The sequence below is a fragment of the Oxyura jamaicensis genome, chromosome 14 (assembly GCF_011077185.1).
Source record: "Oxyura jamaicensis isolate SHBP4307 breed ruddy duck chromosome 14, BPBGC_Ojam_1.0, whole genome shotgun sequence".
In the NCBI taxonomy this organism is placed as follows: domain Eukaryota; kingdom Metazoa; phylum Chordata; class Aves; order Anseriformes; family Anatidae; genus Oxyura; species Oxyura jamaicensis.
The window spans coordinates 11982756-12008303 of NC_048906.1; the positions used below are offsets into that span (position 1 = coordinate 11982756).

At 48.7% G+C, this 25548-nt stretch overlaps 1 protein-coding gene across 7 annotated transcripts in view; it reads left to right on the forward strand.

Annotated features, from left to right (window-relative positions):
• The window catches only part of C14H16orf71 (chromosome 14 C16orf71 homolog), a 104837-nt gene that overhangs the window by 76982 nt on the left and 2307 nt on the right, over positions 1–25548 (forward strand). For 5 of the 7 annotated variants that reach the window (XM_035339973.1, XM_035339975.1, XM_035339978.1 and 2 more), the window contains 7 exons: positions 2004–2199; positions 6211–6305; positions 7661–7781; positions 10361–10575; positions 12178–12263; positions 16211–16280; positions 19909–20026. In XM_035339973.1, the coding sequence (XP_035195864.1) occupies positions 2004–2199; positions 6211–6305; positions 7661–7781; positions 10361–10575; positions 12178–12263; positions 16211–16280; positions 19909–19986 (861 nt within the window). In that variant the 3' untranslated portion in view covers positions 19987–20026. Of the gene's footprint in view, positions 1–2003; positions 2200–6210; positions 6306–7660; positions 7782–10360; positions 10576–12177; positions 12264–16210; positions 16281–19908; positions 20027–25548 lie in introns of those variants that run through there. The other 2 variants (XM_035339974.1, XR_004754694.1) reach the window with 2 other exon arrangements.

Below are 25548 nucleotides of genomic sequence, written 5' to 3' on the forward strand. Positions count from 1 at the left end.
GCCTGTGAAACTTGCCTGTATGTTTCTCGTGTGCAGTCATGCAAAGTGACTGCCATCCCAGAGTTTCCTTTGCCCTTTATTTCCATGGGATGGGTGGACTGACAAGTATCACAACTATCAAATCTCTTACCTAACTAACCAGCTTACGAATGGGTCTGTCTCATGGATCATTTTGCATTTTCAAATATCAGGATTGAGCCAGTGATTTTCAATTTGTAGCCTACTTAGCAATATAGTTTAGGAGGAATGTGAGTGTGAGAAGATTTGGGTCAAAGTCAGTGAATGGTTTCCTATGCCAGAAAAACAAAAGAGGCCTTGAAGTATTTTATCTTCATATTTTTAAATGAAATGACAGGATTTTCCTTCGGAAATGTTTTATCTAGAGAGCTGTCATTCTCTGGTGCTTTTAAAAGATTAAAAAAGAGGAATGAAAATCTTTAGGGGGCTGAATGATGTTATTCAGTTGAATCAAGCAACAGTTTTTCCCTCTATGTTTTAATTTCTTCAAAAATTGAAAAGAAAAACCAAGTAACCATAGCTTGGTTCAGCCAGCAAGCTGAATATGTTGTCTGTAAGCTGTAAAGAGCACACAGCAGTGCCCTGGAGCTGCTCGGCAGCGCTGGCGTTGCTGCACTTTGCCATTTGGAGGGCAGGGAGGCAGAGCCGTGTGCTTCTGCCACTTTTTTAAGATGAAGGGAGCAGGAAGAGGCAGCTTGCAGCTGCTGCGGACACCCTGACCTCGCACTCAGTGGAAGCATCTCCAACAAGCCTGGTTTTCCAAGGTTTTGCTTAATGAAAATAGCGTGGCCTTGACGGCTCTGCTGCTCAGCCACCTTCTGCCCCAGGCGCTTGCTACCTTTCCCTGGGTTTCTCACTCATTATGTCTGTCTCTGGCCAACAAATTGGTCTCTGGTTGCTGGTGCAGTGGCTGCTAGTTGTTTTTACCACTCATCCTGAGTTAAATAAAGATCCCAGGGTGCTGTGAGCTGCACAGCTGTGTAACAAATCTCGCTGCTCAGGGTGAACTGGCAACAGTAAAAGAAAGAAGGGTAGAGAAAATTGTCGTGGAGCACACAGTACATCAGTGGCAAAGCCAGGAGGGCAAGCTGGTTTCTTTCAGCCTTAGTGCCCTGTCGTGAGCATCCTCGTTTTAAGCTCACTATTTTTGTGGTCCAGATCCTGACTAGTGCATTAAATCCTACCACCCTCTAGGAGAGGCTGGGCTCTAGCAGCAGGGTGTGTGTGTTGGGGCGGGAAGGTCCTTTTTGTGAAATCAAAGAAGAGTTCTGGTATTTGTAGTCTATCATCCTATATAAGCAGAACTAAACCTGGCTCCTTATTCCAGAACATTTATGACCTCCATGATGTTGCTCATGTCTGTCACTTCCCTATCCGTATGTCACGCTGAAGGTACTGTGAAAAGGGTATTTCACAAATCAACGGTTCGGTAGCGGGCGACTAAACTGCAGAGCAGCAGTTTATATTTGTATTTACCCACTAAAAATGAACTCCACCTCCAGCCTTGCATGTGCGGATTGTCAGAACAAGTCACAGCACAAGGCTTTTCTTTCTTTTAGAAACACAATTTTGTTTCCTTTCTTACTAAAGAATTTTAGGAAATTAATGCAAAAGCTGTTTTTATGTGTGAAAACTGCCATTGGCTGTTCTGTAAACCCAGGGACTAAAATCATGAGCTGCTTACAGCTACAAGACAAGCTCAGTGCTTAACTTTGTTTAGCTCCATGTGTACTGGTGGGAGCTAGACCTACTATTACCAGGTGATTGTCACAGCAGATACCAGCTCCATGACTGTGGTATATGCTCTGGAAGCTCTGCTGGCAGAGGCCACTAGCATGCGTGTTGCAAAGAGGAGAGAAAGCAAAGAATAATGGCAGATCTGTTTGCTTCAGAGATGATTATAGCCAAAGGAAAAGCTGGGATGTATCCAGCACTCACCTGCACTGTCTATTATAATCTGTTCCCTCTCCATTATTTCTTTTCAGGATCCGGCTGTTTTAGAAGCTCATTGTACCTACCTTACCTCAGGCACTTCTCTCGTGCTTTGTCTTCAAAGACCAAACGCTGTGAAGAAGCTGATAGATGTACTGGGGCCAGAGGATCCTAAAGTGGCCCAAGCATTAGATCCATTCCTCTGGAGGGCTCAGTATGGCATCAGCACAGTCCAAAATGGATTTTATGGTAGGTTTTTGTAAAAGAAAAGTTTGAAGGCTCAGATATGCCAATAGAAAAAATGTTATGTACTGTTTCCCTCCTGCATCGTCACTACAGATCTGGCCTTAGCAGGCAGGCCATTATTCCCTAGAAAGCTTTCATTGTTTTCTTGGTGGCAGAGCTGAGTATGTCTCAAGCTATGAAATATTCTCCCAGAAGATATATCAAAAAGTCATCTTCTCAGAACAGCCCCAGATCTGTCTTCCTTCAGAACAGATTTCCTTTGATCTCTTCACCGCTTGGTCATTTTTTAATTATCCCCAAGAACCCATCTGTCTTCTCTCTGCTTGTGAGTCCCGTCCTGATAACCATATAAGCCATCGGCCAATTGCAACCAGATTTCACAGAGGGTTTAAAGTCTCCAGGATAGTGAGTTCCTCTAGCGTCTCAAAACATTAATGACTGGGTAGAAAGTGGTGATCAAAAATTGCTCCCAATGAGGAAAGCAGGTAAACTCAGCTGGTTTCCATTCTGAGAGGCTCTTGCCAGCTGGCACATCAGCAGAGGCCAGTCAGCATCCTCAGTGTGCTGAACCAGCCACAGTTTCATCTGCCAGCAGCAGGTGGAAGAAGTGGGAGGGAGCTAGGATGTTGCAGTGTGCATGTTGGGTGGGTGGGATAGAAGATAGCTGAGAATATGGGTGAAGGATGGGAAAATGGGATGTATTGCTGGAGAGAGAACTAGGAAGAACTACGGGTATTGTAGGAGGGGGGTCTGAGCCATTGCCACAAGGCGGGGGGGAGGACGTAATTCAAAAATTCCTACGGAGTCATTAGTTGACTGCCCATGAGTAGTTTGTTTTTCTCAGTGTGGTGCTGTTTGTGCCGTATGTAGTTAAAGGGGTAAGTACATCAATAGTAAAATCAATAAACATAAACGCAGGTGAGCTAGCAGGGACTGTATGCTTTCAGGTTCCACAAGAACTTTCCTGTCAAGATCAGTTGGATTAATTGGTCTTTCCATTGTATTCTGTACTGTCAGATCGCTCCCTCATTTTGTCCATATCAAGGAGGAGAGCTGGTAGTGAACCAAGTATCATAGAATCATTAAGGTTGGAAAAGACCTCCAAGATCATCTGGTCTGTCCCCCAACCACCAATATATCCACAACATATACCTTAGGGAAGAGAATCGACCCCTCGATTTAGAATGTCTTTTTGCCAGATATGGTCATAATCCTTAGGATTAAGATAAAACAAGTGAGATCTCTTACCCTGATTACTTACAGGATCTCATTTGTGGGAGTGATAGGAGAGCAGGGTCTACCTACACAAGAAATGGTCAGAGCTCTTCAGGCAGTACTTTTCCGTTATCAGCCCCTGCTTCTTTTGCTCATAAGATTAATGGATTGCCTTCCCATGTTGCCTTGAGAACGAGAACTCATCAGTCATGGGTAATATATACCCAAACTTAATGTACCCATGCTACACTTAGAGCTTCCCTAGCATAACTCTGTTAGTTTACATTAGCAAGAGAGCTGTGTGTTAGAGAAACCCTCAGATGTTTGCTTCAGGATTCCCTTCAGATCCCTGCTTCCTCCCAAGGCTGGGCACAGAGCTGAACTAGCTGGCCAGCACCTGCCTGCTGAGACCAGACTGTGTATTAGTGCATTAGAGCCAGCTCTATGGATGGCTCACAAAGCTGTAATTGCACACATTCAAGGAAAATTGTTGCAGCTGTAGTTTATGTACACAGCAACTCAAATTCAGGAATTTGATCCAGCTGCTATGCTGAGGAGGAGTCTGTCCATAAGGAAAGGTGTGTTCTCAACCCCTTGCACCTCCAGGAGTTTATCCTTCAAAAAGGGAGGAACTTTTGCCTACAAGTTAAGCAGGAAGAGTTTAATCGTTGCACAAGTGATCATCTGGGGGACCGCAGAAAATACTTCTTTCCTAGGAGGGAATACCAAGTTTCCTCAGTTATGCTCTACCTGAGGAAGATCTCTAACCAATGCCGTCTTGCTCAAGTGGAACAAACCCTCAGTGCTTCCTTTGGAAGTGACTGGGGAAATTAAGTAAGATGAAGACCAGCTTCCAGTGATACAGTCAGACCAAGTAGTGCAGTTTTAGTGCTCTGAGATTCTGCTGCAGAGGTAAACCTGCATTCCTCCCATCTCCTCTGGGCCTTATGAAGTCACTGTAGTGCTTTTTCTTGAACCCAAGGAGCTCTGTGTGTGCATCTTATACAGTCTTATACCTTGAGCAAAGTGAGAGTAAAACGTTGCTATTCTGCTTTGAGAGCGTTTGTGTCCTTTTTGTAATGGCATCGATGATTTAAACAAGAAAGATTTGACATAGAGGTACATAAAGGATACAGCACGACTTATACACTGGTGACTTACACAATCTCAGGATTGTAAACTACTGCATTAAGGACTCTGGCTATACAATACCGTGAGTTATGAAGTTCCACACAGCGCTGAGTGATCTAGGAGCAGCAAGGCACAATTTTTTTTGCAATATGTAGCCTGCAGAAATGATAATATTTCAGAGGATATTTGCGTTTTGTATATTTGTATCCCAGGAGTATGGATCTGTGCCAGCACATTGACGATCTATCTGAACTCCAGTTACTTAGAAATGGCTTTTCCTTCTTAAACATTTTCCACCCACAAATCTCAAAACATTCTGAGTAGCGGTTTATAACAGTGTTGCTTTACAGGGTAATATTCAAATGCTAAACTGGAGGGACCTCTCAAGTCCCTGAGTTGAGTTAATGCTATCACTGGCAGCCCCATCATCGATTCACTTTCATAAGCATTCACCCAATTGGATGGTTGTTGTAGAACTTCACAGCTTCCGGGTACCTGGAAATCTTACATTTTCAAATTTAAACATAGTCATAAACAGCTTCCATCCATCTGTTCTTGTGCCAATAACCTGTACTTTAAGTAGTTCTTTTTCTTCTATGACCTTTTCACCTTGATGTATTTATCAGAAATCAGACTCATTTTTTTGTAATGTTGGATCTAACAACCCAAGGTCTTTTAGTTTTAACTCTTCAGATGAGTCCCCATTCCTTCTCTGATCCTCGTGTTCATTCTTTGTACCTCTTCCAGTGTCAATCTGCTTTTTGTGACCACAGGTGAACAGAATAATATACTGCTATGGTAATATCTCATACTAATTATAGAATCATAGAATCATTTAGGTTGGAAAAGACCTCTGAAAGACCTCCAACTGTTGTTGAACCGTAATGTTTTCAGTAGCCCTGTTGGACACCCACATCACCAGCATATTTGGGCTTACATTATTGTTCTGAAGCATGCTTGTTTTACTATCTAGTAACTCCTTCCCATTTAGCAAGACGGAACTCTTTGTCAGCAAGTGTAGTGATAGGAAAAGGAATAATGGCTTTAAACTAAAAAACGGGTAGATTTAGATTAGATGCAAGGAAGAAATTCTTTACTATGAGGGTAGTGAGGCACCGGAACAGGCTGCCCAGAGAAGTCATCGATGCCCCATCCCTGGAAGTTTTTTGAGGCCAAGGTGGATGGGGCTTTGAGCACCCAGGTCTACTAGGAGGTATCCCTGCCAGTGGCAGGGGGCTAGAACCAGATGGGCTTTAAGGTCACTTCCAACCCAAACCATTCTGTGATTCGAAGACTAGCCTGGTGTGATCCAGAAGCATGGGAAGAAAAAACCCCCGGGGGGGGGGGGCAAGATTAGAGCTAGTATTGAAGAGTTTCACAGGCTCTTTAACATGATTCCCTTGACTACACTGTGAGGAAAAAGGAGTCTTGTTTACATGTAGAACAAGCTGCGTGATAATAGAGCAGAATCAAAATACCAAGAAGGCAATGAAACTATTCTAAATATAATGGTTTTTAATGTTTGCTATTACTGTACGGAACAGCTGGCCTTTAAAGCAATTACTTCAGTAAGTTGCACATCATCAATCTCTCAGGAAGATGAGTGTGAGTCCAGAGAATGTTTAATTCATGGCCTGAGAGAATCTTCTCATTGTATTTATCTCTCAGGCTCCAAATCCTATCAAATAGCTGTCCGGGATATGAAGCTGTTTTTCCCAGAAGGGCTGTGCTGCGCCGAGTGTCAGACATTAGAGGAGGAAGAGGTAGGATTCTGCCCTTTCCTGAAAAGTATCCTGTTGTGTCAGAGCAGTGGCTTTGGTCCTGCTATCCTTTGACTTCCTTCCCCTTACACTGTAGATAATGCTTTCTTGCTGTGTTTCACCAGCTGCTGAGATTTCCTCCTCCTGTGAATGTCCCTGTCACAATGTGCTAACTTTGTATTGACCCAGACAGTCTCAGTGGAAAAGTGCTTTTTCAGATATGTTTGTTCAGTGACCTGTGCTATAAATTCAGGAGGGCTCAGGACTGATGCTTTAGAAGCAAACTTCCCACACTGAGCCAACATCACTTTGGAAGCAGGTCACAGGGAAGCAGCATCACTGGTGATTGCTGAGACACAGCTGGCCAGAGGCTGATTGTTACTAGGTTTTCTCAGGTAGTGTTCAGGAACTGAGAATGAAGCAGGACAGCTGATAATATAGCTCACTAATTGCTGAATGTGTCCCCCAGAGTGCATACGTGCTCACAGCATGGAGCACTGCCACACGTGTGTGAGAAGGGTGCTGTCCCCCAGAGGTACTGGTACAGCACGAGAAGGAGTGGACTCTTGCCTCTTGGCTTGTATTGTAGGTAGTGCTGAGAAGCCTACCAGTACCGGCATGGACAGCTTCTGCTCATCTGGCCCTTCACACCGCGTCAATGCTGGTCTCTGATTCAAACCACTGTCATTTGCCAGTGCCTAAAATGAAACAATGAGTCTTTCCTTTTCAGCTAGTTTTGTATGTTGTTTCCACTCTGACCGGTTTCTTCTCAAAACCAAAGAGTTTGAAATGATGGGTTATGCCCATCAAAGGGATGGAAATTTTTGACCGATGTCCTCATGGCACAAGGTGACCCAATCAAGTCAGTCCAAGGAGGTTAGCTCTAGAACTACAGGTAGCTGGCCAGATCTTCAAAGTGCTATGTGTATGTCCTCCCTCTGTGACTCGGTCCGGAATAGTAAGGCTACACTGTGCTGGGACACATGGATGTGCTGATTCACTCAGAGACAGAAGGGGGCTGCTACACACTGGAATGTCACTGGGTAAAGATGTTGGATACTTGGAGTCTTTGAGCTTCTGGCCTTGAAGAGCTGGGAACAGAGGTGTCTGGATGCAAGACCTTTAAAAGGATAAAAAGATGCCGTACTTAATTAAGCCCCAATAAGAAAGAATGCATACAAAATGTTCTTTTATTTCCAGACAACCAGGTGTTTTCTAGGCTGGCAATTATAGGAGTACACAACGCCAACAAAAGCTTCACAGCTTGGCTGAATCAATACTTAAGAAGAGTTATCCTTACAGATTAGGTAACAATGTTCACATGACTTGCCTCTTTCTCCTTCCCTTCCCTCCTGCAGATCTATAACCTGAAACGTGACCCCATAGTTGGCTTGGAAATCAACAAGCAGCGCAAAATCATAAAACATGAAACAGGAGGGCGACTCAATTTAGTGGGCTCCGGGCAACCATGGGATCCTGGTAAGGAAACCCGTAACTCTTGATATAGATTGAAACTGTTATCGATTAATTGGACAGCAAGACAAACCATCTGGTGACAGCAAGATTTGGTATTGATGTCCTTTCAGAAAGGAGAGACAACTGAGCTGCAAAGAGCAGCTCCAGTGGAGTCCAGCCATTTAACTATTTGCCTGCCAGGTCTTGCCACTGCCAGTGCTTTCCTGGGCTTAAATATAGGGCTGTTCAGAAGTGCTGACTTTGTCACCAGCAGCAGAAAAAGCACTGTCAACACAGGTAATGTAAGAAACGGTGAAATTCTTTTCTGCTGAACTTTTACAATATGTTTCAACACCAGCTTGGCCACAGTGGTTGGCGTGCCCATTCAGAGCCTGCCACAAGAGAGCGAGATGCCATCATGATGGGCAATCGTGAGACCTTTTGTTCTGTGCCTAGATAGGTAGCAATTTATGCAGGGAGTGCTTTTGGCAGTGTAGACATCTATCTCTTGGGAACTGGACTGAGATCTCATTCAGTTCCCACTAGCTGCTGAACAGCTGCCAGTTCAAAATGACTTCCAGTTAGTGCTGGTCTGAATTTATTCTGAAGTCAGAACTTCAGCAAGCCTGTCAGTGCCCTCAGATGCCTACGGTTGCTCTGGGTCTTTTCTGCTGATTGTATTTGATTGCACGTATACAACACAGGCTGTGATGCTGTGCCTTTTATGTCAGGAGATGTAATTCACACATGGATGCTTGTGGACCGATCCCAAGGTTTTATAACCAAGCAGTGACCAGGTAAAGTATCCCTGTGGTATTCCCTGGGGAGCAGGCATGTTGGGAATCGGGTCATTCTCATTCCTTTCGCTTGAGTTCCAATGTGACCAGCAAGCAGGAGGGTGGGCAGCTGAGAAAATGTTCCTGCACTGCAACTGGTTGCTGCAGTTAACCCCAGCAGTAAAACCACAGCATTGTTGTGGACTGGCAGAAGAGCATGATAAAAATGCTGCAGCTATACAGATGCTTATTTCCTATCTTAAACCCTTACTGATGTGGGACTTTTGGCCCCATACCAACAGGTTCACAAGACAGCACACGTAGAAGTGCAAGGATGATGGTGGTAAGTCAAGACCTTTGCCTTAATGAGAGCAAAGGTGCTTGGTAGGCACCAGGTTACTTTGTGTAGCGGGTCTCTGAAGGAGAAATTTTCCCAAGGTCATTATTCATGGATTCTTTCCATTGTCTTATATTGACCTTGGACGATGCCATACACATTCTTCATGGTAATGACAAAAATCACATGTGTAAGGCCCTATCTCCTCAGGCAAGCTCCTTTTTTTATGTTGCACGCTAATACATCAGAAATTGACTACGTGAACATTTTAGATTTGACTCTTGGCTGGGGTGAGGCCTGTCTCACAACATGACTGACATTCCTGAGCCCTTATATGAGGCCTGAAATAAGAGATTGGCAGCTGTGTGTATTTAACAGCAGCTTCTGGGGGGATGGCCAGGCTATTCTGCATGTAGCTGCCTGACCTTCTTATCTGGATGGCTGTGGAGATGTCACCACATTGCTGTGTTTCCTGCGGGGTGTGTTGGCTCAAGCTGTGTTCAGAGGACAAAGCTGCAGTGAGAGGAAACTTGCAGGTGTTCCCCATCCAAACTATTCCATGCTGCTATTGCTGACAAGCAGAGTATTTCCCCCAGCAGCTTAACTGCACCCTGGAAAAGGACCAGGCCTGAAGCACGGTTTTGTCGTGACTGAAGCACTTCTTGATTTTAGCCTAGTTTGCAAGTTAATATTATTAACAACAGAGAGCTAGCTGTGGAGAAAGCACAGCTATTCTGCAGGTTTTGTATGGCTCAGGCTTGGGAGCAAATCTCAAAACGTGCCCCTGGTTTCCTGCTTCATAAGGAAATCTCTTTGCTTTGAAGAGGTCTAAGCAGAGTGAAAAGAAAATTAATGTACAGCCCTGATGTGTCTGCGTCTCAGAAAATGTTTTTCAAAGAGTTAGTGTCCTGGAAAAGCAAGTACACGTGATCCCTGAACTGTCAGGCACGATATAGTAAGCGCCGCCAGCAAACCAGACACATCATTCACTTTATGGTCTCATCTTAAACGCTAGAGGTAGCTCTTGCACACAAAGAAACCTCCTTTCTGCAATTACCACAAAGCTCTGCCTAATGGACAGACGGATTTATCATGGGGAAAATATGAAATACATTAAATCTTATGTATGTTGCTGAGAACTACATTTTGGATTATAAAAGCAGCTGGATTAACAGATTTCTTTGCTTGGAAGAAATTAAATGGAATAGTGTCTCCTGTAGCAAACCAGCAGCTGTCCTTGTCTGACTCCTGAAATGGGGTCACAACTGCTGTCTTGTGATCTCCAGATACGTCCACGTAGGCATACAGCAGTTTGACAGTTTGGGACGAGCAATCACATCTGTGAACATCCCAAATGATATAACAATGCCTGAGCGCCTCTGATCTTCCAGTTACTTGTATGTGGCAGGGAAGAATTACTTAGAGGGCTAGCAGTTGGCGGGGGTAGGTATAAAGCAAGCATCTGTTGTGTTTTGATCTTTTCCCATCAGATCGGCCATTGCTTGATAACCTCTGCCAAACCACTTGCCTCGTCTTGCCTGGGATCATCCTTCGGGGGTCAGACCCACCGTACGTTGAACTGCTTGATCAGCTTATTGGCAAAGATTTCACAATGACTGGAGTACGCCTCACTGTCCTGGACGCACCACAGGCTCATTGCATCTCTGAGATACTAAGCAGGGCAAAGTGCAGTGTTGCAGCAAAGGTATGAAACAGCTGGAGTTGCTTTGCTTCTTTCCCTGTGGAACAAGAGTCATTTGATGCAGTGCTGTGCTAAGATGTCCAGGCTAGCTCTGGGCAGACCAGCTTTGGTAGCAGCATTAGCAGAGCACTGCAATCTGGTCTCTAATATGCTGGTAAGTAATTTGGGCAGGGTGCCTTGCTAGCTCGTCCCTACCTTGTGTTCCTCTATCTCCATTAGCTCACTGACACCTAAACTTGACATTGTTATGTTCAAACATATCCTTACTGTGAGTGGTTCATCCCCACTAGACATTTTATTCCATTCACCTATCAGTGGGCAGTTGCTGCTATTATGTATGTTCTGCTGTATTTATCTGGGAGAACAAGACAGAATACAGCATTTTCTATTTCCCTTTCTGTAATCGCACCCCATTAATCCTCTTCTACGATGCTAAATAACCCTTCCACTTTTTGGATGGTGCCCTGGAGTTCTGGGCAGAGATTTCATTTTGTGTCTCATTCTGCTGGTGATGACAACTCAAGCCGCAGTCCAGCATTGGGTTTAAGCAAGTGCTCACAGGGTGTAAGCACAAGATATGCTTCTGGGGTGAGCCAATACATCACTTTACATCAGTGCAGCCTTGTGCCTGAGCTGTTTTTCTCTTTGTACTTGATGTAGGATAAACCCAGCATTTCAGGAACCTTGCAAGAGCAAAGCAGTAAGGTGGAATACACAAGAAGGTGCTATTAGGAGCAGAGAGTAAACAGCAAGGAAAACTACTTATACTGGAAGTAGCTATCAACAAAGGGCTGTTAGAGGCACACAGCAGTTCCTATGAAAAAATACAGGCAAACATTTGTGTTCCTGTCCCTTCAGTTCTTATGAGAGTCTTAGGTGTTACCTGTAATAAGAGCAGGTAAGATCTTTTTAGGTTGTGATTTTTTAAACTGACAGCATCCCTTTGAAGTACATCTGTACAGAATAGCAATTACATCTAGCAGCCAATTAGTCTAAGCACTACTTTCTTCTCCTGTGGTTCCCCTGAGGATGCTATCCCCCTGCGCACAGGAATGTGTGCAGCTCTTTAGGAAGGACAAAGCGAATCAGCGTGTGGGAAGGAGAGCCACGGCAGTGGCACTGCTCTCCTGGCGATGGAAACGCTTCCTCCTGTCAGAGATGAATTACTCTGGGCAGAGCTGGCATGTCTCCAGGAGGGTCTGGCACTGCTGAGCCAAAGGTGAACATTACAGCATTTGTGGTCCCTTGCCAGCAGGAAGATGGGCTCCTTCAAGTAATGAGTGTTTCTGCTACAGTATCTCAAACATTTACAGTTATCTCCATATTCCTGCTTCCAGCAGACTTAGTGACGGAATAACACACCTAAGCAACCTGCTCATTTTCACTCTGAGGGATGGGAACAGGAATAATAGCATGCCATAGGAATGGGTTAACTAACAGTTCAGACGTGATATTCTTTCAGTTTGAAAGAATCTGTCTCTTTGTGTCTTTCCTGCCCTCACACAGCACACAACCAGTTATCTGTGCTGTCAGCAGCTCATCAGTGAGGCTTACAGACTTATTTAAGTGGATAGCAACCCAAAGCTCTGTTCTTCCTTCCCTTAGTGTTCCCTTTTAATGGATGGTTTGTGTCTGGTGTTAGCGGCAGAGCGAGACAATGCGGTCATTTGCTTCGACTCCCTGCTGGACAGGTAAGTGAGGAACAATATCACTTTAACAGCACTTTTTCACCACTGTCTCAACTCTCTGCCAGAGTGTGCGATCCAAACAAGGACCGCTGACCTTCGTCTTTGTAATTCTCTTGTGCTTTAGACTCACATGATGTTAGGTACCACTCAAAGGCAATGTGTTCATCCTAAGCTGTGTTGTTTTTAATCTATTGATATCTCAGGGCATTCCTTAGTCTCAAATCCATGTGACCCATACTCAGGATGTCTTGTGTTGTTTGTTAAGGACTTGGAGTGTCTGTAAGACTTGGCAACATCATTCCACAAATACAGGGAATTCTCTAAAATAAGGGCTCACATTGGGAATAGACCTGCTAAATCAATAAAATTCCTAGGAGAAATATCTTAGCAGATTCTGTGTTTGTTATAAAAAAAAAATGCTTAAACCACCAGAGAGCAAAATCAAAAATCAGCCTCTTAAATAAATCACCAGAAATGCTGGGTAGAGGATTTACGGGCCTGATAAAAACAAACAGAACCCCTCTACAGGGACTGATTAGTGAAATAGAATGATTATCAGGCCAATTAACCCACTGTCTCCCAGAGGGAAAGTTTCCTTGCATGGGGGGTGGTATTTGGCAATGTGATGTGTAGTTCATGCACATGGTTTCCTCTGGGAAAGAAAGCCAAGAGAATCTGTTTTCTGACACAGTCAGTATAGAGCAGTCCAGCAGCCGCACCACTAAGGCTGCCATGACTTTGGCTGTTCCATCAGGAGGATTTCCAGACACTGTCAATGGGCAGGAATAAGAATTCAAGGATGCTGGAGTTTACAGGCATCGAGGTGATCAAATCCAAACATTTGAATTGGTAGACATCTCGGAGTTCTCATACTTTGATCTAATTTTATGGTGCTCAGCCACAAGGCTGCACTTGGGAAGGGTAGGTGGAACAAATTTCGTATCATATTTTCAAGTATGCTTTTAAGCTAATGACAGAATTTGGATATTGCTCCCATTGGTTTAAAATCCCACCCTAGGGAGCCACATCCTAAATCTTCCATCCAGCAAGGTACAGCACTAAGGGGAAGCAAAGAGCAACTGATCTTTCATGTGAGTTTCCTTCCACCCTTTTCCTGCTTTATAGGAAAAAGTGAGCTATCAGGAGCCCCAAACATCACCACTGAAGGGAGTTCTGGGAGAGTGGCCGTCAGCAGGGCTGGGAGCCGATACAGCATCTCCCCATATTTATTTTTCCCAGACTTTCAGAGTCTGGGCATTGCATAACACAATCTGTAACACAGTGCCCCCCCCTTCTCTAGGTTTAACTTGATGAGTTTTAAGATTGCCGGTCTGGAGGCAGCACCCACAGAGCAGCCATCACAGTGGCTTCTCACTGCCATTCCCAGTGAGCCCAGGGACGGAGAGGGAAGCAGGGAGGAATAGATGTGGACATGGCCAGCCTCAGCTGTGTCCCTTGTCAGGTACGGCTGCCTGTACAGCACATAAACTTCCTTGCCAAACTGCAAAATACATGTGCACAAATCACAGCGGCACTCCCAAATGTCAGGATCCGCTCTGCCTTTGGCCCCGGTGCCAGAACTGGTGATCCTGCAGCCATTTAAAACTAGCTCTACAAGAAAAATATTTTTCTTCATGATCAATGATGCATGTGGAAGGGAGGGGCAGCAAAGTGTTGCCTAAGGTTGGGGAGATGGAGAGGCATTGATCCTTGGGTAGATCAGCTTCAGCCAACAGGTAAGCTTACTCTGCCATAAGCTATCGTACTGTTTAAAATCAACTTTGCAAATATCTTTGAAAACACAGCCAGTCTGAGCTAGTGTCTCATAAGGACACTTCATGCTAAGGCATCTTCATTGCCTAGTTTATAAACATTTCAAATAACATCTGAGGTTAATTACACTTATGGCTCCATCAGCAGGAACCACGTGCCCTCTCTTGCACTGAACAGATCGCTGTGTATTTCTCTCACCCGTACTGCAGCAGGCCGGGATTTCACTACCTGCATGGGCTCCAGGCTGCGTTTCAGCTGCGTTGCTGAAGCACCAGGGTGTAAGAGATTGTTTTGTGGCCCTGGGAGCTGATTCACAGCTGAGCCACATCACTTAGGCTCTGTGCCACGGGGAAAACATTGCCATCTGTATGAAAGCCTGGACATGATGTCAGAGATGGGCTGTGATAAGGAGGAGGAGTCAGGTATTGGGAGGAACAATGCGGGCTCTGCCAGTGTAACTGCTCTTAGTTCAGAGCATATTAAAACTTTCCTAAGCCAGCTCTGTCAGTGGCACATCAAGGAGACATTCAGCCACTGGAGGATGTGCTGTGCAGAGCAGTTACCTTAAAGACAGACACAGATCCTCGTAACTGTGTAGTGCTTAGTGTTCAGCAGCAGTGCCCACCCTGTGCGCTCTGTCTGCTGGATGTCTATAAATGGATTATTTCTGATCCAAAGGGCAGGAAGAACAGAGAAGGGGACAAAATTTATGCAGGTGGGAGCACAAAAGCAGCCCGTGAGATTGGCTGGCTGCACAGAACAGAGCCAAAGTAGGAATCTGGGAGGGTGCCAAGGGTAATTCACAGGGCAGAGTGAAGTAAGTGTTTGGAGGAGGTGAGGGGAAGCTGAAGCACAGCCTAGGAGCAGTGGGGACTGGGATGGGGGAGAATCTGGAGAAGGAAGTGACACACAGACCAAGAAAAATGATGTGAGACATCTTTCTTGTTCTGTTAGCATCCAGTTGCCTAGATCTCCAATATATATAACGTTTGAATTTACCCTGTCGTAACTTGTTTTTAAAGCCAGACTTCCTAGCTGCAGGGTGGCCGAGGGAGGAATTTACAAGTAGATTCAAAGCAGCTACTAGAAGAAAGGCGTGCTCTGCTTTTTATGCGTGACAAACTAGATTTAGTTCTGTAATAAGTGATACATATTTTATAGTGACCGTGCTAGAAACTACTCCTGTATGGTTATTTGAGCTTTCAAGAAGTACTTTGGGATGCTCCTAAGGCTGTTAGGACCTAACTATGTTGTGTAGGGTCTTTAGAAATTCATCTAGTTAACGATGTGTAGAACTCAGCGAGCGGTGTTTGACCAAAGCTCACAGAAAACGTAGCAGTGCTGGAAGAAAATCAGAGTGCAGACTGGACCTTCCCCTTTTTAGATAATGCAATGCAATCAGAGCAAACGCCAAGTGTTAAGGAACTTAGCTGGATGTTATTCTGTCTGATGAAACATTCTTACCAAATGTTAATTGCTCTTAGCAGGGAGTGATGTTATCCCTATAGGAAGCTCATCTCTGGAGGCTTTGGAGGGAAAGGAGGTGTAGAAATCAAGAGATGAACGCATGAGATGTAAAATCCTGGAGCTGTTGAAAACCACTGAAGGGAAAACTGTTGCCAAGCACAATACCTGGATATGAGGGCAGGGAGTGGTTCCAGAAGCTGAAGACTCTGCCTGTGCATGGAGTTAGTTAAAAAGGCAATTCTGAAATTTGTATCTTGCCTTTAAATCTCTATTGCCTATGCCCTGTGGTCAACTCATGTGGCTTGAGGGAGACCAAACCAAAACAAGGTCTAGTGAAGCAGACCTGTTGTCAAAGGCAGGTTAGAAAGTCCTAGGTTTTTGGAAAAACACACGGATTATATGAGTTGAGAAAAAGGCCCTTGCAGAGGCCTTAAACATCTAGATGTATGTGCATTTCCCACTGCCCTAGAGACCCCATTATGCAACAGGTCATTACTGTTTGTTTGGAGGCTTATATTTTAAGAATCCAAATCCATTTATACAAAGCTTTGTAAAACCCAGGGTTTATCTGTGTAAAGAAGTTCAGTAACAGATGCACATGGCCAGAGCTGCTGGCACTAAGCATAGCTCTCCTTAAAGCTAGGTCATCAGCAGTCTCCGACAGCTTAGATGGCAAAGTAACACTGGCTTCTCTTTTTCTTTACCCCCAGCGTCTGTTGGCAGAAGCAGTCGCTCCTGGACACTGCACAGCATCTCCTTTATCCCCAAAATGAGAAACAGGCAAGTAGAGAAGTTTGTAATACAAACATATGTTCTTTTGTGCTCCTGTGGTGAACGAAAATTGTCCAAATTGAATTTTAAAAGAAAATTTCAACTTGTGTGAGACATAAATGTTGCTTCATGACAGCCCCAAGCCTTGGCTTGTACTGAGAGCTCAGTGCATGATGGCAGGTAGGACCAATAGCCTATCAAACTGTCTTCCACATTACACCAGTAGCACTACTTTGAATCAAAATATTTGGAGATTTTGATAGATTCAATATTTTCTGTAGATGTCAGTTACTTTTTTTATGAAGAATCAACACTTAGTAAGGTATCTGCGATTATTTCATGAAAAATAAGACAGAAAATGTTCCTTCAGCCCTACTGCCAAGCTGTCACGTGTCCTATGTTCTAGAAGTCGTGTTTCAGAAGCCCAAATCCAAATGGAAAATGAGAAACTAAACCAGTAGCCATTCCAGGGATGGGCTGGCTGAGTCTTCTCTCAGTAGCTCACCCCAAGAAAGGAAGCACTAAGTTCCCAGTTTTTAAAGACATTTGAGCACTTAATGGAAATAAACCAAACAAATATCTTAAAAATTCTGTCTGTAATCATCCAAGTTTAGTATGAAACAAATAAAGAAGGCAGTGCCTGAAGAGTTAGGACTAGGAGGTATAAAAAGAATTTGGGAGAATGAGAAAGGGTAGCAGGTAGGCGAGCCTCTCCTGTGGATCCCTTTTGGTCTTGTCTAAGAGAGTTAAATGTGTTTGTAGCTTCATATAATGTTGCAGAGCTGCTGCCTTCAGTACCAGTGCTCCAAGGATTGACCCTTAAAAGACACAGAGCCCTCTTTGAAGTCTGCGTTCCTGCCTGTAACCCAAGCAGGACTACCCCAAACTTCCCCAGAGTCTCACAGCTGCTGTTTTCAGCAGCTTTCTCTAAGGCGCAGCGAGCTTCTCCCGGGGTTTAGCAGGGATTGTATGTGCTGCAGTGCCTGGGAAGGTTTGCCTGCACAACTCTGCGATAGCTGCAAGGCTGTCGTAGCACAGCGCGTACTGCTGCCAGGGTGCCCGTCTGTTGCCAAGTAATGTGACAGGGCAGCCAGTCCAGGCTGGCTTCTGATTTGCTTTGAAAAGGACATTGCATGTCTCTGGCTGACACAAAATCCTTTCTGCTTCACGGCCATGGAGAATCAGCCTATCAGAACGAGGTTTATAGTACTTTCTGTGATAGATAAGATAAAAAGCAAACACGCTCAGCCCTTTTCCCTGCTTTTAGCAGTCTGGGCCGCTGAATCAAATCCCTCGGGCATTGCTGGAAGCAGGGGCTCTTCACAGCAGTTCAGAGCTTAGCCCACAAGTCTAGCCCTGGGACAGTGGTGGCTGAAGCACTTCTCAGCGTGGGTTGCAAGAAGCACAGCAGCAAGTGGTGTTTATTTTCAAAGGGGCCTTTTGCTCCTTAGTTCAGGGTGGGTTTAGAAATCACAGAGCAGGATCTGAGGAGCAAGCTCACTGGGGAATGATTGTAACTCAAAGGATGTCCCTAGAAACCACGTTTGATCCTCTGATCTCGTGCTAATGAGTTTATGAAATGTCAGCTAGGCTTTCCAGGTCAAAGCTAATGAGCATCAACATGATATCAGGCAAAGTTCAAGAGGGTTAAGCGAACATGGATTTCAAATCCTCGTGGTTTGAGCTCAGCTGTGTTGTTCACTGGTGGAGTCAAGCCATGGAAGTGAAAAGGAATTTCATACTTGCTCCCTGTGTGATCTGGGACTAGGCAATGGGCTGAGAATTCAGATTTCCAAATGTGGACTGTCTCAGTGCTGACATCTATGCCTGGGCTAGTTGTCTTGCCTCCTTCTGTAGCTGCTGAGAGAAGCAAGTATTTTTATAGCACATTTCATCTGCCCTGTTTGAAACATTGACCTTAGGAACAGATGAATTCACGCTTTGGAAGTGCCTTATCCTCGTGCAGTGACCCTGCAGGTGCCTGCTCCTCACACAAGTTTATCTCAGCACACAGAGACACATCTGGAAGTGACAGAGCCACTTTTTGTTGGTGTCACCATTAGGGACTGGAATTTCCAGTGGGCCTCTGTGACATGGTCTCGGATGTCCCCACACCTGGATAGGGCTGGAATCTCTCCAGGGAACAGAGCAGTCAAGGAGTGCTGTGTTCAAACAGCATTACGATGCCTCAGGACTCGGATGTCCTGTGGCTTGGCAGTTTCTCCTTGCATGCAGCTCTCTGTACTGCAGCTGGGACAAGGCCATGAGGCCAGGGTGGCTGTCCCTCAGCAGTGGTGCAGTACGTCACTGACCTGCCACCATTAGCGGGTCAGAAGAGGAGACAGCAGGGTCTCTGTGTATTCCTCAGCAGCAGCCCATGGATGCGTGTTTGAGCCTCTGCTGGCAGGGAGTGCTAATCCCTCTGCTCCGCCTGGAGCCCTCAAGCAGATGTCAGCAGTTGCAATGGCTGCTCCAGCACCTCCCTCCCTTCAGAGACAGCCAAAACCTGGGAGTGGAGCAGAGCAACACAGGCAAAACACATCCTGGGCACTCTTGGCACAATCCTGAACCAGCAGGAGGGTTGCAGTCCTGTAAGAGTCCTAAAAGCAGCTTTGAGGAGAGGCAGAGTAGTGGCAGGAGGAGGATCCAAGGGCTGCATGGGGCGGGCTGTCAGCACGGCATGGTTAATGCTATGGGGGAACATGCTGTTCGTCAGCACAGGCAGAATGACAGGCAGGTCACAAGGGTCTTGCTGCTAAGCTGGCCACTTTATCTCTGAAGCCACCCTGCCAAAGAGCTGTGCAGGATGATACAAACTAACAGCATGAAGTTTAACAAGTGCAAGTGTCAGCTTCGGCACCTGGGAAGGGGCAACCCTGGCTGTATGGACAGACTGGGGGACGAGAGGCTGGAGAGCAGCCCCGCAGAGAGGGATCTGGGGGTTGTGGTTGACAGCAAGTTGAGCCTGAGCCAGCAGTGTGCCCTGGCAGCCAGGAGGGCCGACCGTGTCCTGGTGTGCACCGAGGCCAGCACTGGTGGCTTCCCGACCAGTATCAGGGAGGGCTTGTCCTGCTCTCCTCTGCCTGGTGCAGCCTCACCTCAAGCACTGCGTGCAGGTTTGGGCACCACAGTGTGAGGGGCGTAAAATATTGGAGAGTGTCCAAAGGAGGGCTACAAAGATGGTGAAAGGTCTAGCAGGCAATATGAGGAGCGGCTGAGGTCCCTTGGTTTGCTCAGCCCAGAGCAGAGCAGGCCGAGGGGCAGGCGCTGAGCTCTGCTCTCTGGGGACAGCGACAGGACCCGAGGGAACGGCATGGAGCTGGGACAGGGTAGGGTCAGGCTGGGGGTTAGGGAAAGGTTCTGCACCCAGAGGGAGGTCGGGCACGGGGACAGGCTCCCCAGGGACATGGTCAGGAAACTGAGCCTGGGGACAGGGAACAGAGGCAGACTTCCTGCTGTGGGTTGCTCATAGCTACCTCTGTGCAGGGATTAATCCAATCCACAACACCACTACCTGGTAAATATCCTCACTATGCTGCCTGCGCTATGCACGGGAAACCCACCTCTGAAAAGAACTTTCTTGGCAATGCACAGAAATCACAGCTTGCCCCCAACACCTTCCTTCTTTTCTCCCCAGGCGAAAGAGCTGCTCTGTTGTCTTTTTGACTCCCTGACGTCTGACAGCATCCACCGCATTGAATCCCAGGACTGCTAGCCAAGATGGTCGATGCCGCACGTGGGTGGATGCCATTGTGGTGGGTATCTGTGCAGACGGACACCAAGGGGGCTCCCAGCCTCCAAGAGTACTAAGATTTGTTTGTCATTAAAACACAGTCTGAAGCATGGTATTAGCATCAGTAAGATAAATGAGATTGGTGGGAGGAAGGGTCAGTGCCCAGGAACAGATCTTTCTGAACTGTAGCTGTGCTTTCTAGTGGAGTGCATTCTCGGGCAATCTGCTTGCATTTGTGGACCAAGGTTTGGAGTGTTCATCTGGCTGGAAAAAAGATCAGGAGGCAAGCACAGAGCAGAGGTTCGCAGCTGGCTCTCTCAGGCACCTGGGGACTCCCATCTTCCTCAGGCCCAAGTGACAAGACTCCATGTTCTACTGCTACTGTGGTCTTTGAACCAAAGATAAAACCACAGTAACATGAAAATAGGTGGAGGTTGGATCCCTGGAGAGCTGAGTACACCAGGAAGAGCCACTAAATACAACTAAAAGCTGTCTCTGCTCTGGCAGCCCTGTCACCAGCCATCTCTGCCCAGTCCCAGCTCATTGCCCACCCGAGGCCCCGTGTTCCTCGCACCCCAGCAAATGCTGATCTAGTGCTACTCCTCCTCTGCCGAGTCCTTTCGGTGAGCTCTCTGGCAAGGTGGCCGGCTTTAACGCAAAGACTGTCAGTCTTCTGGGGACCTTCAGGGCAAATTCAGCTCCTTTGGGGAAGACTTCTCATCTCAGCAGGCCTCTTGTTCCCATCTGCCCTGCTGAGGCAGACTTAAATGCACACGCATCTCGTACAGATGTCGCAGTTGTGGCACCAACAGTCCCTGCGTCACCTCCAGGTGGTATTAATGCAGCGTTGGCTGGCCGGCCACCTCTGGCTGCTGCTGGCAGGGTGAGCCCGTCCCCCGCAGAGCCTTCCCCTCCACAAGAGCCTGGTGCAAGTCCTCCTCCCAGCCATCCCTCACACAGATGGTGAGACAGAACACCTCTGAGATCTCTGTCCCCTTCCAAACCAGGCTGGAAGTGTCCAATAAGTTCAAAAGTTGTTTGAGGTCTGGTGCTGCGTGCTCTGCTTCCTCAGGCTGCTGCTATCCCTGCCCCAGTCCTTCCCCTTCTCTAAGCGATAAGAGATTGTCACTGGCAGCTGGAGGCGCGGAGGCACGGACAGGTTGCCCAGCCGGACCCCACGCAGCAGTTTGGTGTCAGGACTGCGAGTACCCTGCAAGCCTGTGCTCCCCAGCGCCGTTCTGCCTGGATAGAGACTGCTCGGGCTTTGTGGTGGCACTGCGCATCTCCTGAAGAGAAGCTCCAGAAACCACGTGCCGTGAGCCCCCAGGGCTCAGCGTGACCAAAAAGCCTGCTCTGCTCCTGCAGCTAAGTAGGCCATTTTCCTGCACTCCAGGCACACTTCTGTCGTGCTTATTAGCCACGTACAGCCTTGAAACAAATGAAAATTAAAAGGATCCACCCCCAGCACTTGGGGAATCTGATCTGAAAAAAACTGCGAGAAATGGGATCACAGGGAGCTGCACGGCCCCTTGCCCTGAGCCTCGGGGACTCACACAGCAGGAGGTGATGCTCCTGTGACCGGCAGCACGGAGGCCACGTCCCATCTGGGGACACCACTGGCCCAGTCGGCTGTCACACCAGCACGTGGGACTGCAACAGCGTTAGGCCACGTAATAAAGCAGGACCTGGCCCAACAATCACCCAGTACCTCACCTCCTTCCAGAGAGCCCCACCATGGAGATTTGCTCTTTGTGAGCCGCCAGCTGCAAGCACACCAGGACCGTGCCTCCGTTTCCACCCATGGCACTGCCGCGTCCCCCAGGCACACCAGCCACACCGCAGAAATGGGGCAGCACCTGGGGATTTCTGAGAGACGCTGCAGCCCTGTCTTCAATCCCAATTTTAAAGCCCAGCTAATTAGTCTCGGTGTAACAAACTAGCACGCCCTGCACCGAGCAGGGGAAAGCATCATCCTCTGATATTTCCAAAATGCCAGGATTCCATAAATAACCTCACCAGCCTTTCCTCCCAGAGCTCCCCACTCCTCTCCGGAGAGCTGACAGCCCGGAGCACCGTGGGCCCTGCAGGAATCAAGCCCGTCGCCCCACCGTCAGCTCCGGCAAACGGAGCCGCAGCTCGCCCGGTGTTTTCCTGCAAACTGCCACAAGGCAGCCAGGATTAGCTAATCAGCGCTGAGGAGCAAATTAATGACTGCTAGAACTAGGAGAAAGGCAGATTTGATCTGAGATTGCCAGCTTTGCAGCTGGCTCCTACTTGCAAACAATTCATTTAGATTATGAAAGCAAGAAATTGAGTACAAAACCCCCTAGATTGTTTGCTTCCTAGAGAAAGAAAAGAGAAGAAATGGAATTTAGATTAAAAATTATGCAGAATAGTATTAATTCCCCACCCTCTCGTGCCTCCCCTCTTGCTGGAAAACCAGAGCTAATCAGAATTTAGCATTGTTCTGCTGCCAGTGGCAGAGCTGCCTCAATGGAGGAGAGAGAAAATGCAGTAGGTGGCATTTGGTGTTAACTCCTTAGGGGCCTGCGATGAGGAAGACGGGAACGCAGCGCCCTGTGCCCATCTCCCGTTTCCCCAGTGTGCCCCAGCCCTGTTGTCACCTCCCCGGGTGCCTTGGGGTATGGCTCCACACCCCCAGCACCATCGGGTGCCTGCGTGTTGTCTCCTTCCGTCGTGCTTATTTGTCCCAGACCGAGCTCGGTTTGTGACGGTGGCTTTTGGTGATACCGGCAAAGGGACGGGGCCGCGCGGTGGGGGCATGCTGAGGGCAGCTCTCGTGGGAGCCCTTTGCTGCAGCACAGAGGAAATCCTCACGCTGAGGGGAGCGGAGGTGCTGGGCGCGTGTCCGCCAGGGTGGGCGCAGGCAGCAGAGAGCCACGCTTGTGTCACGGGTTTCTAGCTCACGGCAACCCCCTCGGCCCCGAGCCGAGGCGGGCCATGTCTCCATGCTGACCCCTTGTCAGCCACCACGTGCAGGTTTGGCAGCTGCTCAGGGGCTTTGCAAAGTGACCAAACTGATTCTTCAAGTAAAATGACAAGGAAGAGCCCAAATTAAAATGAACAGCCTCAGAACAAAGCTTGCAGATATTTCACTTTGGTGTCCCTTCTCCGTCCTAATTCAGCTGAACGAAGCAGGATGGAAAACATGTGACACCTGGAACTGAAACAACCCCCTAAAACAAACGTGTGGATTTGATTTGGGCCAGAATGACTTCTTTTTATTTAACATTTACTTTTATTCACCCGATCTGCTCCAGCCCTATGCACGTGAGCCCTGCAGAGCACCCGGGACGTCTCCCATCACTGCTCAGACAGCGTGCGGGGACTTGCTGCCCTCCCCGTGGGTGGCATCAGCACAGCTGAGGAATTGGACACCGGTTTCAGCTCCGGAGGCCCACAGCCAGCTCCGGAGGTGGGCTGGGGGCTGCTGCGCGGCCGTGCCAGGGCTCTGCTGCTTGCAGCAGCATCTTGCTATTTTAGGTTGCCCTTGCTACTGGCTTCACATTTCATTATCAGCAGATGTGGCCCCGGAGGCGTGCTGGGCATGACACTGCCTTCGCTTGCTGCCTGCATCCTCCCTCCTGCTGTGGCTGCTCCCGCAGGCAGCAGAGGAAGCACGGGGACCTGTGCGGCGCTGGGGGTGGCACAGCCACAGCCCTGCGCCCCCCATGGCCTTGGGGCCGGATGCTGGGGCGTGCTGGAGGTCTGAGCCTCCCCCGGTGAATCACCGCCACGGGATTTACAGGGCAGAACAGGGAGACGGGCAGAGCCCGTGGGTCACCCCGTGGGCTCCTGCAGCTGCAGGCCCCCTGCCCTGCCCTACTTGGCTCTGCAGCGAGGGGAGGCCTGGGCTGGGCCCTGAGTGCGTGATGTGACAGCGGCAGTGTGTCCTGCTCAGGCTGTGCTGCGGGGAGCACGTTTGTCCCCGTCCCCATCCCGGGGTAGGACCAGCACCGCCACACCGGGCGGGCAGTGTCCCCTCTTGATCTCCTCTCCCCGGGGCCCCATCGCAGCGGGAGCTGCTGATTAATTGGCACTTGGCAATTCCCGGTGTCCAAGGGGCTGGAGGAGCACAAAGGGCGATTTGTCTGCAAGGCTGCAAGCTTTGATAAAGCAGGGCCGGGGATGACTCAGATGTGGGTAATTAAAGTGTTTGAAGCAGCGGATGGCTCGGGCAGAAAGACCAGCTCCAGGCTCTTTCAGCTGCAGGAACTGGGTCACGCAGGAGCCTGGCGCTGGCGTGGCCGCGAGCCAACAGCACCGCCGGTGCCCATGTGCCGGAGGGCGGCCGGCTTGTCCCTGCCCTGGGGCTGTGCTGCTCTGCAGGCAGGTCTGGGGGTTCTGTGCCTGACGTCGGCCTTGCTCCATCGGGAGCCTCCCGAGACTGAGACCCCGGGGGATGGCGGGCTCTTGCCTCTAGCGAGATCAGCAAGTTTCCATCGCTGCCAGTCAGGATCCTCCCGCGGCCCCAAGGGGCCTGCATGCGGCTGGGGCAGGCTGGAGCCTGGAGCCCTCCTCCCCTGGGAGTCCTCGTCCCCTGTGAAGCACAGCGTGAGGCCACCGGGGAGCTCCCGGCCGCTCAGCTACCGCTGCCTTCTGCGGGGGCACAGCCGCCCTCGTGTCGCATGTGCAGCCTTTAATCCTTCCCATGTGGTAGCTTCAGGGCTACAAGACAGCCAGCAGCCATCTTAACGCGTGTTGCAGCCATGTTCGGGGTGCCTTTAAGCCCCTGAGGTGTTACAGAGGGCTTAGACGCCAGCGAGGGTTTCCCTCGGGTCATGGCCGTGCCCAGCGCTTCGATGCTGTGCCCGTGGCCGCCGAGGTGAGAGCCCCCCGCTGCCTGCTCCTGCCCCAAGAGCCACGTCTGCGAGACGGAGTCCACCAACAGCCCCATGCCTGCATCTCCCAGCCTCACCCCATCTCCTGCCCTCGGTCCTCGCCCCATCTCCCGGCCTCTCCCGCCCAGGCCGGGCTGCAGCAGTCGCCATGGCAACGCGGGAGGCCTGCGGAGCCTGGAGCGAGGCGTTCAGGCAGGGGAGGGTGCGGTGCCGGGGGTGCTCCCTCATCCCTGGGCCTCGTCCTTGCACCCCAAAATCCTGGTCAGCTCCCCCGTCCCCACGGCTGACAAGTTTTCAGCCCCAAAAGGCTGGCTTTTGTACCTTTTAGTGGGAAGATGTTAAAACCTGTGTCGATGTAACCACGGCAGGGATGCCAACAGCCTCCTGCCCTCCTCTGTCCCCTGCCAAAACCCTCCCCACAGACTGAGGCTGGGGGGAACGCGCTCAGAGCCTGGCAGTCTGGGGATGCCTGGGGGCTGCTTCCACTGGGGATGGGATGGGACGGGGACGCAGCTCTCCTCTCCCTTTTCCTTTGTCCCTGCGTGGCTTCAGGTGTCACGCGGGGTCACCTCTCCCCACCTGCCATGAGCTGTGGCCCTCCTGGAACGTCCCAAACATCCCACGTGGCAGGGGCTGGATCTTTCCCCACCTGGGGACAGGTTTCCTTGCTTGGCTCAGGCAG